The sequence below is a fragment of the Chelonia mydas genome, chromosome 10 (assembly GCF_015237465.2).
Source record: "Chelonia mydas isolate rCheMyd1 chromosome 10, rCheMyd1.pri.v2, whole genome shotgun sequence".
In the NCBI taxonomy this organism is placed as follows: Eukaryota; Metazoa; Chordata; order Testudines; family Cheloniidae; genus Chelonia; species Chelonia mydas.
Genome location: NC_051250.2, coordinates 37,995,667 through 38,012,496, shown reverse-complemented (window position 1 = coordinate 38,012,496; position 16,830 = coordinate 37,995,667). Strand labels below are relative to the sequence as shown.

The following is a 16,830-nucleotide window of genomic DNA, read 5'->3' as shown; positions in this document are numbered from 1 at the left end:
GGTGGATCTCATGCCTTTCTGGAGAGGCTGTGTTTATATATTTTTTTTTGTTTCATTTCTTATGGAAAACACGAAGGGCAGCTGTAGGCAGGGGGGGCATTGAAGATGCTGTGCCTAGGGGTGCGTGAGGTGTAAATCTGGCCCTGGGTGCAGAAGTGACATGTCTTCATCCCCAGTTCAGAAGCCAAGAACATCACCTCCATGATGCTCCCAGTCCCACCTGATGTGAGGAATCAGGTTGTGGCGGTCACCAGAGTGGATAAAAATTAACGATTAAAAAAAATAAAAATAAAAAAAATCAGATCTAAAGATAGTTTTAATTAAGATACATTATAGCTCAAAGATATCTCATCATGGAATAGGGATTATAAATTCTAATTCTATAGTATGAGACAATATATTCATGTAATGTTTAATAAAAGTTTTGTAAATGAGTTCCGAGAGTTCATGGATTAGGTACCCAATCTTATGGGATTCCAGGGGCTTCTGTTTAGACTATTTAGGTTAATCTTTCTATCTACCCAATGGGATTTAGTGCTCAGTCTAGAAAATACCATCGGAGATGCTTAGTTTTGCAGTTCTCAAATTGTGGGTTTGTGTCTCCAGAGAGAACATGCTTGTTAACAGCAAAAATGTTTTTAAATAAATAAATAAATACTATATTGAGGTGAGAAATAACAGACCTCAACCCTACTGTCCCTCTGCAAATTTATGTACACAGAGTCAATCCCTTACCTCTCTGTAAAAGTGCAAAGTTTCCAAAAGTTCAATGAATAGAAGATTGTTGGGGGCGGAATAGATCTGGACAAGAAGAAGAAGTCTGGAGATAAATGTGAGAAGGGAGGGACAGGCAGTAGAAACACAAGTGAAACTGTTTGAGCAGCATATTCCAGAAACCTTGCGGTCTTTCTGAATGTAGCCTTCATTGATTTGAGATCTACCATACCATTCTCTCACTAGAAAGGAAAACCTATGATGGCAGCAGGCTGTAAAAGAGATCCAGTTTGGGAATATTTTAATTAAATAATGAAATACCCCTCTACTTGGGGGTAAGACAGGCATGCGTACAAAATGCAAACAGTGCAACAAAGAAATGCAAGGCCTGATTGCCCGAAAGAAACAACATCATGAAAAGTGTTCCTTCTCAGGAGGAAGCTGTGTTGAAGATGATGAAAGGAACATGTCGGAACATGCAGGATCTTCAAGTTGGTAAACTTTTTTATTTCATACTTCTTCCTTAAGGACTGCCTGTCTTCCTTCTGGACTATTTTTGAATTCTCATGTTTGAGCAAAAATTATAGTTGTTACTCTATGGTACTATCATTTTAGATGCACTTGTGATAAAAAATAAATAGCTGAAATAGGCAGATTTTCCTTTTACAATTTCACTTTTAAAGTAGTACTGAGTGTCAGTGAATGCAATGAATAATACTAAAGGAGCAGTACGGTAATAATAATTAACTAACTGCATTGACTTATTTGGTCTGAAGATTATCCACCTTCAAGATCACCACATTTTCTATAGTTTCAGAGTTCTCTGCCAATGATAGTGTTTCAGGCACATCATGTATGTCACATAGCCACAGTATATCACCTGCAGCAAAAAGAAAAAAAACCTCCATCATCCAGAAACAACCATAGATAAGTTTGTGGTAAGAACCAGCAGATTACAAAAAGAGTTAATTGATTAAAAAATTGCCCAGTTTGTTAATGCTACAAACTCTCCTTTCCATATCATGGAGCAGGTCCTCAAGGAATCAATCCTGAAGCACTTACACGAGAGGAAAGTGATCAGGAACAGTCAGCCTGGATTCACCAAGGGAAGGTCATGCCTGACTAATCTAATCGCCTTCTATGACGAGATTACTGGTTCTGTGGATGAAGGGAAAGCAGTGGATGTATTGTTTCTTGACTTTAGCAAAGCTTTTGACACGGTCTCCCACAGTATTCTTGTCAGCAACTTAAAGAAGTATGGGCTGGATGAATGCACTATAAGGTGGGTAGAAAGTTGGCTAGATTGTCGGGCTCAACGGGTAGTGATCAATGGCTCCATGTCTAGATGGCAGCCGGTATCAAGTGGAGTGCCCCAGGGGTTGGTCCTGGGGCCGGTTTTGTTCAGTATCTTCATAAATGATCTGGAGGATGGTGTGGATTGCACTCTCAGCAAATTTGCGGATGATACTAAACTAGGAGGAGTGGTAGATACGGTGGCAGGTAGGGATAGGATACAGAGGGACCTCGACCAATTGGAGGATTGGGCTAAAAGAAATCTGATGAGGTTCAACAAGGATAAGTGCAGGGTCCTGCACTCAGGACGGAAGAATCCAATGCACCGCTACAGACTAGGGACCGAATGGCTAGGCAGCAGTTCTGCGGAAAAGGACCTAGGGGTTACAGTGGAAGAGAAGCTGGATATGAGTCAACAGTGTGCCGTTGTTGCCAAGAAGGCCAATGGCATTTTGGGATGTATAAGTAGGGGCATAGCCAGCAGATCGAGGGACGTGATCGTTCCCCTCTATTCGACATTGGTGAGGCCTCATCTGGAGTACTGTGTCCAGTTTTGGGCCCCACAATACAAGAAGGATGTGAAAAAATTGGAGAGAGTCCAGCGAAGGGCAACAAAAATGATTAGGGGACTGGAACACATGACTTATGAGGAGAGGCTGAGGGAACTGGGATTGTTTAGTCTGCAGAAGAGAAGAATGAGGGGGGATTTGATAGCTGCTTTCAACTACCTGAGAGGTGGTTCCAAAGAGGATGGTTCTAGACTATTCTCAGTGGTAGAAGATGACAGGACAAGGAGTAATGGTCTCAAGTTGCAATGGGGGAGGTTTAGGTTGGATATTAGGAAAAACTTTTTCACTAGGAGGGTGGTGAAACACTGGAATGCGTTACCTAGGGAGGTGGTAGAATCTCCTTCCTTAGAAGTTTTTAAGGTCAGGCTTGACAAAGCCCTGGCTGGGATGATTTAATTGGGGATTGGTCCTGCTTTGAGCAGGGGGTTGGACTAGATGACCTCCTGAGGTCCCTTCCAACCCTGATATTCTATGATTCTATGATATGATTGAGAACCCACACTTCATTAATATGGTTCAGTCATTAAGACCAGGATACAGTCCACCCAACAGAGCAAATGTCGCAGGCCAATTGCTGGATAAAGTATATGAAAGAGAAACTGAGTATTGTGCAAAAGGTCTAGAGGGTAAAATTGTTAACCTGAGTCTTGATGGGTGGAGCAATGTCCACAATGATCCTGTTATATGTGCTTGTGTGACAACAGAAGAAGGGAATGTCTTCCTTACAGAAACAATTGATATATCAGGAAATGCACACACAGCAGAATACTTACAAGATGTAGTAGTAAAAGCTATAACAAACTGTGAAAAAAAAATCAAATGTCTAGTACACAGCTTGGTCACAGACAATGCTGCAAATGAATCCAATATGAGAAGAAATTATTTAGAAGAGAGTGAAGAGAGTCCAAAGCTAACAACACACAGTTGCAGTGCTCATTTGATTTACCTCCTAGCCAAAGACTTCAGTGTTCCAGAAATAAAGGCTAATGTTGTTGAAATGGCAAAATACTTCCGTAACAACCACTTTGCAGCAGCTGCTCTGAAAAAAGTGGGAGGAATCCAGCTAACCCTCCCACAAGGCATGCGATGGAACTAAGAAGTGGACTGTTTTGAGCACTATATCAAGAATTGGCCTAATCTGATGACAGTTTGTGAACAAAATAATAAAAAAATAGCTGGCACTGTCACAGCCAAAGTTCTCAACATTGGGCTTAAGAGAAATGTTGAACACATGCTGATTACCCTGAAGCCTATTTCTGTAGCCTTGAACAAAATGCAGGGAAACAGCTGTTTTATTGATGACGCTGCTGAAATTTGGAAGGAACTGAGTGAGATCTCAAAAAGAGAAATATGCAATGACAGAGTTCAATTACAAGCATTAAAAAAAACTAACTGGACAAGCACTATCTCCAGCTCATTTTCTTGCAAATATTCTCAATATTCGGTAATGGGGTCAAACCTTAACTGCTGAAGAAGAGGAGTTGGCTATGACATGGACATCCAGCAATCATCCCTCCATAATGCCAATTATAATAAACTTCAGAGCTAAGGGTGAACCATTCAAGAAATATATGTTTGCTGATGATGTTTAAAGAAAGTCACACCAGTGAACTGTGGAAGTCACTTAAGCACTTGGATTCAGAGACTGTTGAAGTGATAATCTCACTTTTAACAGCAGTAGCTTCTTCTGCCGGTGTAAAAAAGAATATTTTCTTCCTTTGGCCTATTCATTCCAAATTGAGAAATCATTTGGGAACTGAAATAGCAGGAAAGCTTGTTTTTCTTTTCCAGATTATGAACAAACAGGAAAATGAAGGTGAAGACGACTGAGTTAGCTGGAGAAGCCAATATTTTAAGTTTCTCATGTTGACCTGACTGACACAGTCGATTTAATTTTATTTTTTAAATATTTCATTTAACTATTTTAGTTAAAAATAATGTGAACAAAAACAAACCTGATTTAAAAAAACTTGAATGTTTAAATAAAAAATTCATATGTTTGTTTTGTTAAAATATTATATGTTTGCTGTTCTGGATTTTTTTCTTCAATACATAACATTGTTGTTTTAGTTAAATAAAACAATTTAAATGTCTGTCTGGTAATACAGCATGGCAAAAAAATCCTCCAAATATTAATGATTAACCTGTTGAATTGGAGATAGTTTATTTCCCAATGACTTCATCAATATCTGCTTCAATTACCTTTGGTAAATGAAATAACCAAACAATCATTCATTTTCTGATATAGCTGTAAAACTAATCTGAAAAGTTTTCAAAATAAATCACTTAATCACACAGATGTAAATCTGGGAAATTCCATTGACTCCAGTGGGTGGGGGGTTCCCCTGGGAGGGGGAGACCCAGAACTGTGGGGTACTGCCAGGGGGCAGCACCCAGTGAAAGGGGCACCGGGGTCCTGGGAGGGACACGGGAGCCAGCAGCAAGGCGAGACACTGGCCTGAAGAGGGTGCTCTGGAGGCTGGAACGCTAATTCCCTGAGACAACCACCAGGGGGCGCTGCCGGTGAGTCTGCGCCCCATGACAGGTTCTCAAACATCATTGCACTGCTAACCCCATTCTGACAACTAAGTCGGTATATGACCTCGGGGGGGGGGGGCGGTAGGGGGGGTAGGGGATGCACAGCCTGAGCCCTGCCATCCTGGATGTGGGGAGAGGGGGCTGTTGCCCGAGCCCCGCCATCCCAGGTGAGGGTGAAACTTGGGCTTCAGCTTCAGCCCCAGGTTCCAACAAGTCTAATGCTGGACCTGGCGATCCCATTAAAATGGGGTCATGACCTACTCTGCGGTCCACAGTATGAGAACCCACACTTCATTAACATGGTTCAGTCATTAAGACCAGGATACAGTCCACCCAACAGAGCAGATGTCGCAGGCCAATTGCTGGATAAAGTGTGTGAAAGAGAAATTGAACAGTGTGCAAAAGGTCTAGAACTTCACAGTCTAGAGAGAACCTCTTCCATTCCTGATCCAGTGCCCTTCCAACAACTCTCTTGCAAAGCTGCATAGGGAACAGCATTCTACTGTCACATAATCCAAACTCCTTCCACAAAACACAACTCCTCAAAAACTAAAAGCTGAAAATCACAGACCACATGCAATATAAACAAAGAATTAAAAGTCCACTGTAGCAGTGGCACAAAGGGGGAGGGGGCAATTCTGCAGCAGCAACAGCTGAGTGGCCCTCTTCCAGCACTGTAAGTGTTAAAATCAAATACTGTAGCCTGGGCAGTGCTGCTGAGAAAGCACCCAGGAGTCTACAGTTGAGCCCTGGAGGGGACAGAGGAAAGAGGCTGCTGGTGGAGTCCTCAGTATCTCTACCAAAGCCCTTCTTCATCCTCCCACACAGCCAGTGCAGCCAATAGAGTTCAGGACTTGATCCAGACCTGGTGGGCAACTGAATCACAGCAGGGTCACTTTGCTCCTGGCTCATCTAGATGAAATCTCATCATGGCCTACGGAGCACAAGATAAAACCAAAAACACATTTGGGAAGACAGAGCGCATACTGCTAATCTGCTGAGCCTGCCCCAGGGAGAAGTGAGGGGTGAAAGGTCAGGTGGATATACACAAGAGCCTGGCGAGATTCCACAGCTAAGTACAGAATTAAACACTGTCCTTAAAAGGTAACACAGGCAGGGGATCCATCTTCTTCATTAAACTGATTAATGTACCATTTAAGCCACAGTCCTCTAAGAAAAAGCCCATTTTAAAACAATTTGGTTGCCACTTGGCTGATCTGCAGAGGGATCTGGCTTTGCACATAGCAGGTGACTCACTCTTCAGGGAAGAATTCGAGGGTGCGGCTGCCAGAAGAGATCTGGCACATGGTATGGCTGCGGCGCTGACTGAACCCAGCTGCTGTTGGAGACTTATAGTGGATGTTCATCGATGGGTAGTTCCTCTTCGCAGGCGGGGGACTGGAGGAAGAGCTGAACAGGCGACTAAAGCTGGGAATGGAGAGAAGCCAACAAATAAGGAATGAGAAGAGCAGAAGGACAATCTGCAACACAGATTCAAGATACGGAAGAAACAAGCACAAGAACAGGAGTCCTGAAAATCCTTCCATGGAATTGCCCAGGTTTGAGTGCAGTGATCCTTAGCACTACAGATGGGCTTGTGTCTGTGTTTGTTTTCACCAGTGGAGGCTACCCTGTTCTGAATCAGTTATATTACGATTACTGTCCCTTGCTGTAAACTGATTGTGAGTACATGTGAGAGAGTCCATTACACCTCTCCAGTCTCAGATGTAAGTAATCTCCACAGGATTTGTAAAACAAAAGCCATATGTAGTTTAGATTTGATTTCCATTTTACCTGGATCAATGAGGTTTTTGGGGTATAGTGGTTCAGATAACAGCTTACATTTTTGGCTCACCTCTACTTCGATTCTGCTTCTCGTGCTATCAGGCTGGTGCCTAAAATAGTAACAGCAACACTATCCTCTTTTAAGTTTTCACAGACCATCCAGTAACTTACAATTGCCAAATAGTGGACTTCTTCTTCTCCTGGACAGATGGGTGCTCCCGGGAAGCTCTGAGGACAAATGTTTCAGACAACCATTAATTTCAGCATCATACCAAGGAGATGTTTCCCTTTTTACCCAGCTTCAGGGCAGCTGGTTGGCTCCAGGGGCAAAGAGGGGAGGAGGCAGACTTGGAGTCCTCCATTCAAGAATTTCTTCTGGCAACATGATTCAAAGGATGACATGAACAAAAGGAGCTGAGGTACAGCCGTCTTGAGTAATGAAAGGAGACTGGAGTAGATTGTGTCTCTATGTGTGTATGATGTGGAAACAAATGCTGTCAATTTAAAGTGGTATTAGTGGTATCAGCTCAAATCACTACCAGGGCCACAGTCAGCCCCTGGTAACTGGGGGCTCAGATATTATTTTTCATTTTTAGCTGCAGTCACAGAGATACATTAAATTATGGAAAAAAGAACAGGAGGACTTGTGGCACCTTAGAGACTAACAAATTTTTTGAGCATAAGCTTTCGTGGGCTACAGCCCACTTCATTGGATGCATGCAGTGGAAAATACAGTAGGACGATTTTATTACACAGAGAACATGAAACAATGGGTGTTACCATACACACTGTAACGAGAGTGATCAGGTAAGGTGAGCTATTACCAGCAGGAGAGAAAAAAAACCTTTTGTAGTGATAATCAAGATGGGCCATTTCCAGCAGTTGACAAGAACGTGCGAGGAACAGTGTGTGTGTGTGGGGGGGCGGAATAGTTTGTGTAATGACACATCTACTCCCAGTCTATATTCAAGCCTAATGTAATGGTGTCCAGTTTGCAAATTAATTCCAATTCAGCAGTCTCTCGTTGAAGTCTGTTTTTGAAGTTTTTTTGTTGTAATATTGCGACTTCTAGGTCTGTAATCAAGTGACCAGAGAGATTGAAGTGTTCTCCGACTGGTTTTTGAATGTTATAATTCTTGACATCTGATTTGTGTCCATTTATTCTTTTACGTAGAGACTGTCCGGTTTGGCCAATGTACATGGCAGACGGGCACTGCTGGCATATATCACATTGGTAGATGCGCAGGTGAACGAGCCTCTGATGGTGTGGCTGATGTGATTAAGCCCTGTGATGGTGTCCCCTGAATAGATATGTGGACACAGTTGGCAACGGGCTTTGTTGCAAGGATAGGTTCCTGCGTTAGTGTTTTTATTGTGTGGAGTGTGGTTGCTGGTGAATATTTGCTTCAGGTTGGGGGGCTGTCTGTAAGCAAGGACTGGCCTGTCTCCCAGGATCTGTGAGAGTGATGGGTCATCCTTCAGGATAAGTTGTAGATCCTTGATGATGAGCTGGAGAGGTTTTAGTTGGGGGCTGAAGGTGACGGCTAGTGGCATTCTGTTGGGCCTGTCCCATAGTAGGTGACTTCTGGGTACTCTTCTGGCTCTGTCAATCTGTTTCTTCACTTCAGCTGGTGGGTACTGTAGATGTAAGAACGCTTGATAGAGATCTTGTAGGTGTTTGTCTCTGTCTGAGGGGTTGGAGCAAATGCGGTTGTATCTTAGAGCTTGGCTGTAGACAATGGATCGTGTGGTGTGGTCTGGATGAAAACTGGAGGCATGTAGACAGAGACAAACACCTACAGGATCTCTATCAAGCATTCTTACAACTACAGTACCCACCTGCTGAAGTGAAGAAACAGACTGACAAAGCCAGAAGAGTACCCAGAAGTCACCTACTATGGGACAGGACCAACAAAGAAAGTAAAAGAACGCCACTAGCCGTCACTTTCAGCCCCCAACTAAAACCTCTCCAGTGCATCATCAAAGATCTACAACCTATCCTGAAGGACGACCCATCACTCTCACCGATATTGGGAGACAGGCCAGTCCTTGCTTACAGACAGCCCCCCAACCTGAAGCAAATACTCACCAGCAACCACACACCACACAACAAAAACACTAACCCAGGAACCCATCCTTGCAACAAAGCCTGTTGCCAACTGTGTCCACATATCTATTCAGGGGACACCATCACAGGGCCTAATCACATCAGCCACTATCAGGGGCTCGTTCACCTGCGCATCTACCAATGTGATATATGCCATCATGTGCCAGCAATGCCCCTCTGTCATGTACATTGGCCAAACCGGACAGTCTCTACGTAAAAGAATAAATGGACACAAATCAGACGTCAAGAATTATAACATTCAAAAACCAGTCGGAGAACACTTCAATCTCTCTGGTCACTCGATTACAGACCTAAAAGTCGCAATATTACAACAAAAAAACTTCAAAAACAGACTCCCACGAGAGACTGCTGAATTGGAATTAATTTGCAAACTGGACACCATTACATTAGGCTTGAATATAGACTGGGAGTGGATGTGTCATTACACAAAGTAAAATTATTTCCCCATGTTTATCCCCCTCCACCCCACTGTTCCTCACACGTTCTTGTCAATTGCTGGAAATGGCCCATCTTGATTATCACTACAAAAGGCTTTTTTTCTCTCCTGCTGGTAATAGCTCACTTTACCTGATCACTCTCGTTATAGTGTGTATGGTAACACCCATTGTTTCATGCTCCCTGTGTATATAAAATCGTTCTACTGTATTTTCCACTGCATGCATCCGATGAAGTCGGCTGTAGCCCACAAAAGCTTATGCTCAAATAAATCTGTTAGTCTCTAAGATGCCACAAGTACTCCTGTTCTTTTTGTGGATAGAGACTAACACGGCTGCTACTCTGAAACCATTAGGGGCCATCTTTACTCCTCATTTCCCATGTTATAAGGCACATACAGGGAACTCTGCAAGATTCACCTTAGCCAGCAGGACCAATCCTAAACAAAACCACTCAGGGCCTCCATGTATCTTTGACAACTCACACACTCATTCTCAGCCCCAGCCCCAGCTACAGGAACCAAAAGAGCAGGTTTTAAGCATCAGAGACCTCGCTATGTTCTGAGAACCTTCAGCAATTCACAACCTAATTTCTTTATTTGGGCCCCACAAATTGTAAGGTCTGACCTACAGGACAAACATGTGACCAGATTGTGCCCCAACCCTCTTGTACAGGAACTCCCAGCCTCACCTGATCATCTCTGTCCACCTGACAGCTTCCTGTAGCTCCATTAGCCTCTCTTTGTACTGGTTGCGCTCCATCAGGACACGGGCCATCTCTACACGGGTAAAGCGGCGGCGCTGGGCTATGGGAATGTTGTCCTGCAGGGGGGAGGAGCACTGCTTCAGCCAACAAGAAATGGAAGGGGGTTGAGGTTAGTAAAGAGGAAGTTAGGAGATGAAAGACATAATTGTCGGTTGTCTGCCTATCTTGTTTAACGTTTCCCCTCCCACTTGAGGCTCTAACTGTAGCCAAATGGCTCCAGCAGCAGTTTGGGGACAAAAAGCAGGGAGCACCATGTAACAGCATTTGTTCATAATGGAGGGGGAAGAGATGGGAGGCATCCTGCTCATTTTCACTAAGAAGAGAAAATGGTGGGGTAGGGGGAACTGCTGCTACAGATCACCAAGGAAAACGTTTTCTCTGGTCACCTGGCATGACTGCACTCACCTGCTCTCTCTCTCAGAGTCTGGCTGATTCTCTGGGGAGGATGCCAAGGAGGCACTTCCTCCCACTAACCACTGTGCAGCATGGGGAAAAGGACATGGTCAAAATTCCCACGTGCAGTAATTCCCCAGCTAACCAGTGCTAAAGGCTAAAGGTTAGATTGGGGCACAACAAGCATTTTGGGTTAGAAGGTGTACTCAGCTACCAGGACCAGGAAGGAAAAGCCATTTGTAAGGGGAGGATAGAATGTTGCTCATGATTCACTAGACACAGACCTGGGAGAGACATGGGCACATAGTCCCTGCACTCAAAGAGCTCCCCAGCACTAGGCTTTTACAGACTGAAATAAACTAAGTGGTTCAACCCTCAAAATCTAAAATTCCAATGTTCTTAGTGGTTACCTGTGAAGTTAGAAAAATTAGTCACTGGAAATGCAAGGCGCATGCAATTACTGACATTTGAAAAACAAGAGAATTTCTGTGTGGCTCAGCAGAATTTCCTGCCATATGGAGATTGTTCAGGTAAGATGTTCAGCAAGTCCCAAGCGCAGGGCTCAAGCTGGTTAGTTCCTCTCTGCCAACTCCCAATACGAAAAGGTTACTGACTGTAACTGGTTCTTCAAGATGTGATGCAGACGTGTATTCCACTTACACCCAGCACACCAAAGCCAGAGCCTTTTGCCTAGCAGTACCCGTAGAGGAGTGGCGCTCACGGCTGTGGCTCCTGCCCTGGCTATATGAGGCAGCACTGCCCTGACCTCCCTTAATTCCTTCACACTGAAATGACAGGAGAGGAGACTCCGATGCAGAGGGGACGGAGGGTGGGTCATGGAATACATGTCTGCATCACACCTTGAAGCAGCACAATTACAGTAAGTAACCATTTCTTCTTTGACTAGATGCAGACATGTATTCTGCTTAGGTGACTCACAAGCAGTACCCCAATCTGCAGCCGGGCTCCGAGTCTACTGAAATAAAGATCACAGGATCACTCTTCTGAGGCCTGTGCTTGCTCTGGAAGAAGAGGTAATAGCACAGTGGTCCATAAATGCATGTACGGATGACCACGTGGTGGCCCTGCAAATGTCCAGTATGGAAATGTCACTGAGGAACACTATTGATGTTGCTTGTGCTCTCCTGGATGAGCCATATCCGCTGAGGAGGTGCAGCTGAAGTCCTCTCACACGCAGCCCTGATACAGGATTTTATTCATCTAGAGATGGTCTTTGCAGAGACTGCTTGCCCCTTCTTGCGGTCTGCATATGACACAAGCAGGCGAGGCGAAACACAAAACCGTTTAGTCCTGTCTAGATAAAAGGCTAGACATTGCCTGACCTCCAGAATATGGAACACTACCTGATTCAGATGAAACAGAGACCACCTTGGATAAAAACTTTGGCTGTGGTCACAGCGTTACCTTATCCTTGGAGGATGAAGTGTCGCCATGGCATTGGAAAAAACTGACTTCCCTTGAATAGGGGGATGGAAGGCTGATATTGCTGCCAAGTGCACTCGCAGTGAACTGAGCGCAGGCCCAATTTCTGAAAATGTAACAGGTACTCCAAGATGTCCTGGATGGAAGTCTCCGCCGGATAGGTCCCGTAAGCCAAGGACCCCACCAAGAACCACTTCTATTTAGCTAAGTAGGTCGTCCTACTGGAGGATTTCCTACTGTTGAGTAGGACTTGTTGGACAGCATCCAAGCACTGTTTTTCCTCTTAATTTAGCCATGATGTGCAGGGAGCTGATCGCAGGATGGAGGGTGTGGCCATGGTTCTGAGCAAGCCGGTCGGGATGGAGAGGAAGGTGGTATGGGAGGTTGAATTGACAGAGCAAGGAGATCTGAGAACCAGCACTGCCTCAGCCATGCTGGAGCAACGAGGATGAGCTTGGCCCAAATTGCTTTGAGCTTGATGATTTGATTGGGGATTGGTCCTGCTTTGAGCAGGGGGTTGGACTAGATGACCTCCTGAGGTCCCTTCCAACCCTGATATTCTATGATTCTATGAGGATGACCTGAGGAATAATCGGAATAGGTGGAAAGCATACAGAAGAGTCAATCACCAGCTGCAGTGGAAAATGTTGGAAGGAGCCTGGGTGGAGGCCCCGTCGAGAGCAGAATAGCCAACACTTCCTGTTTTTCCTCGTCAAAAAACGGTTGATCCTGGGGATACCCCATGTTGCAAAGACAGCCCAGAGACCACTCTCCTTCAGAGACCACTCATGGCTCAGGGAGAAAACCCTGCTGAGATGGTCCATTAAGACGATTATGCTCCCCTGGCAAATGGGTTGCTACTGGAGTGATGTCTCCTTCAATGCAAAATTGCCTCCAGGCAGAGTAACCTGGAATATGTCCCCCCACCCTCGCTTGTTCACATAGTACATTGCGGTGGTATTGTCAGGGAGTATGTGAACCAGTGTGTGTCTGACGTGATCTCAGAAGGTACAATATGCATTGTGGATGGCGCAAAGTTCCAACACATTGATATGGAGTGAGGTTTCCTGTTCCAACCACAGGCCCTGCACCCTCAATGAGTCCAGATATGTCCCCCAACCCAGAAGGGAAGTGTCGGTAACAACAGACTTGGTCGGGGAGGGCCTCATGAAGGGGACTCCTTGGAACACATTGCAAGTGTACTTCCACCAGTGCAAGAAATCCAGGACTGGTGGAGGAAGGTGAAGCAACCTGTCTAGAGAATGAAGGCAGGACAGTAGACCATCCTGAGCCACATCTGAAGAAGGCAAAGGCACAACCTGGTGAACTGGACCACTTGCATGCAAGCGGACATATGGCCCAATAGGCTCAGACATACGTGGACTATCATGGAAGGCTGAGATTGCACACTGAGGCAGAGCCGTTGAATTGCCTCGGTTGGCAAGAATGCCCTCATCCTCATGGAATCTAACAGGGCCCCGATGAACTCGATTTTTTGAGTGGGAGCCAAGGTTGACTTTGCAGTGTTTTAAAATGAGTCCCAGACGGTTGAGCAAACCCAACGTGGTGTCAATGTGGGCAAGAACCTCCTCTCTGGAGCTGCCCTTCAGCAACCAGTCATCAAGGTACGGTAACTCCCTTCCTCCTGAGATATGCCATGACCAACACCATGCATTTGGTAAAGACTCGGGGGCCAGAAGAGAGCCTGAATGGGAGAACCGTATAGTGAAAGTGGCATTTTTCTATCACAAAACACAGAAACTTCCTGTCGTTCAGTAGAATTCCCACATGAAAGTAAGTGCCCTGAAGGTCCAGAGCAGTGAACCGGTTGTTCTGAGACCGTGCAGGAGGATAGCCAATAGAATGACCCTGCAGAATCTTATGTACTTGATGAATTTGTTGAGGCCACAAAGGTTGAGATCCTGCCCTTGAATTTCAGTATCAGGAAGTACTGGAAGTAAAAACTGTGCCCCCGGTGTTCCGGAAGAACCTCCTCCACCACTCCCATCTTCAACAGAGAGCTGACCTGTTTGATGAGGAGATGAGAGAGGTCCCTGCAGAGGACAGAAGGGATGTGGGAAGGGGGCATGGAGGTGAACTGGATTGTGTAGCCTGATCTGATACTGTCTAGGACCCAGCTGCTGGAGGTAATCAAGTCCCAAGCATTGTAAAAGGGGATGGAAAGGGTGGGGTAGTGACTGGACCAATGCTCTGGACTACAGAGTCAAAAGCCTGCACTAAGGGAGGACATGTGGACTGTCTGAAGCCTGAGCCCAACTGCTTCCTCTTGTGGGCTCTATCCCTCTTTCTAGGGTAGTCCTGCTGTTTCAGAGGGAAAGGAGTGCTGTGGACAATACTGTTGCTGCTGCTGCACCCCATAGTGGCATCTTTGTGCAGACAGCAGGGACACTCCCAAGGACCTCAAAGCAGCCATGGAATCCTTGAAGGAGTGCAAAGTGTCATCCGTCTTGTCCAAGAACAAGATGTGGCGGTCAAAGGGTAAGTCCTCGATGGCTTGCTGGATGTCCAGAGTGGTCCCAGAGTTTTGCAGCCAGGAAGTCTTCTTTCATAGTTACTGCCGAGGCCATGACCCTGGCCGAGGTGTCTGCACCATCAAGGGCAGACTGAAGGGACATTCTGGCCACCAAACAGCCTTCCGCAATGAATGCCCGGAACTTCTCACATGAGGCCTCAGGCAACTAGTCCTCGAATTTAGCCACGGCTGACCAATTGACAAAATCAGACTTGCCCAGCAAAACCTGTTGATTGGCGATCCTCACCTGTAGGAACAACAAGGTATGGATCTTCCTGCCCAGAAAATCCACAGCTTGGAGTCTCTGTCCTTGGGGGTAAACTTGAACCTACCCTGCTAGATCCTGTCGTTTACCACCATTACGACCAGGGAATTTGGGGCTGTGTGGCAATAAAACTCCTCAAATCCCTGCATGGGAACCAAGTAGTGCTTTTCCATGCACTTAGCCACCAGCAGTACCGACGCAGGTATACTCCACAGGACTCTCCTCAGCTCAAGGAGCACATCATTGATCGGGAGTGCCACTCTCCTGGGGATGGCAGGCTTAAAATGTCCACCAGTTTGTGTGTGTTCTCTTGGAGAAACTCCACCTGCATGCCCAGGGATGTGGCTACACAGAGTAAAAGGTCCTGGTACACCTTCCAGTCCTCCAGAATAGAAGGGGAGGATGAACCCGGCAGCACAGCATCATCTGGCAACGAGGACAAAGGTCTCAGCTGAGCCAGAACCGGCTCTTGCTCCCAGGAAGATGTACCCGGAATGGAGGTCTCTGGTAGCTCCGCAGGGAGGAAGACCACTGCTGCGTGGGCCTGTGGCTCATCCAAAGCCACCACCATCGACGGGGCAGGTGACTTTGGCTTTGAACATGACAAAGAGAAGGATCTCCATGAATGAGGAGTGTCCCGCTGAGTCCAAGGCCACTGATATGGATAGGGCATTGGAAGCCAGTAGGAGCCAGGTGAGGGACCTCCATCCTGGCCACAGGACACACACCAATCCTGGAAGCCATACTGGTCCATTGGTGCCCCTGGAATTCATTGAGTGATGCAGAGCATGAGGATGACGACTCCAACTCTGAATCAGAGCCTAGGATCTCAGCGACATGGGCGGAGTGATGCCCAACGAAGCCAATAGGCAGTCCAATTCATCCATTGCCCAAAACAAGGAGGGAATCAACACCTCCGATGAAAGCAGTACTGTTAATATGCAGCATGCCGGTGCCACAGGCACTGTTGGTCCCAGCACAAACAGCAGTATCGGAGTGCTCGAATGTCGAAGGCAGTGAGAGGTGCCACGGGAGCACTTGCAGCATCAAGTGCAGTGGGGCTGAAGAGCGTCCCGGTGCTGACATCCCCTGCACTGATTCCGGTACCAGCTCCATACCCATTATGGGGAGGGGAGCATCTAGGTGTGGTCCTGAGGGGCACGAAGGTTCGGCGGCATACTCCACTAGAGGGGCTGCTAAAGGAGGGAGCCTCAAAGTCCTGGACCAACAGTGAGGACAAAATGGAAAGGCAGAGCAGATCTGCTGCAGCCTGATTCGTTGACACAGTGGCTAATCAGTACCGGCATCGACCTCATTGGCACCAGACTAAACAGACACCCAGAGGTTGGAACCAGAGTCAATGGTATCAGGTTTCTGCCCTTCCCAATTGGAACCGGGGAAGGGTCAGAGGTACCCCCACCATCCCGTGTGCCAGAGCCAGTATACACTTTCCCTGGGGCAGAGGAGTCGCCTCAAGACCTGGAACAGTTCTGATTGGTCTTATGAGACCTCTTCCTTAGCACCGATCACAGAGAATCACAAAATCATAGAATATTAGGGTTGGAAGGGACCTCAGGAGGTCATTTGTCCAATCCCCTGCTCAAAGCAGGACCAACACCAACTAAATCATCCCAGCCAAGGCTTTGTCAAGCCAGGCCTTAAAAACCTCTAAGGATGGAGATTCCACCACCTCCCTAGGTAACGCATTCCATGCTTCACCACCCTCCTAGTGAAACAGTGTTTCATAATATCCAACCTTGACCTCCCCCACTGCAACTTGAGACCATTGCTTCTTGTTCTGTCATCTGCCACCACTGAAAACAGCCTAGCTCCATCCTCTTTGGAACCCCTCTTCAGGTAATTGAAAGCTGCTATCGAATGCTCCCTCTCTCCTCTCTTCTGCAGACTATAAAAGCCCAGTTCCCTCAGCCTCTCCTCATAAGTCATTTTCATTGCCCTCCACTGGACT

General features: G+C 46.2%; 1 protein-coding gene across 44 annotated transcripts in view; it reads right to left on the bottom strand.

Annotated features, from left to right (window-relative positions):
- Positions 1–16,830, bottom strand: part of MAPK8IP3 (mitogen-activated protein kinase 8 interacting protein 3) — a 155,210-nt gene that overhangs the window by 29,850 nt on the left and 108,530 nt on the right. For 22 of the 44 annotated variants that reach the window (XM_043523495.1, XM_037910626.2, XM_037910624.2 and 19 more), the window contains 3 exons: positions 10,153–10,304; positions 7,071–7,127; positions 6,372–6,542 (listed from right to left, as the gene is read on the bottom strand). In XM_043523495.1, coding sequence (XP_043379430.1) covers positions 6,372–6,542; positions 7,071–7,127; positions 10,153–10,304 — 380 coding nt within the window. The remainder of the gene's footprint in view (positions 1–6,371; positions 6,543–7,070; positions 7,128–10,152; positions 10,305–16,830) is intronic. The other 22 variants (XM_037910627.2, XM_037910634.2, XM_043523482.1 and 19 more) reach the window with 2 other exon arrangements.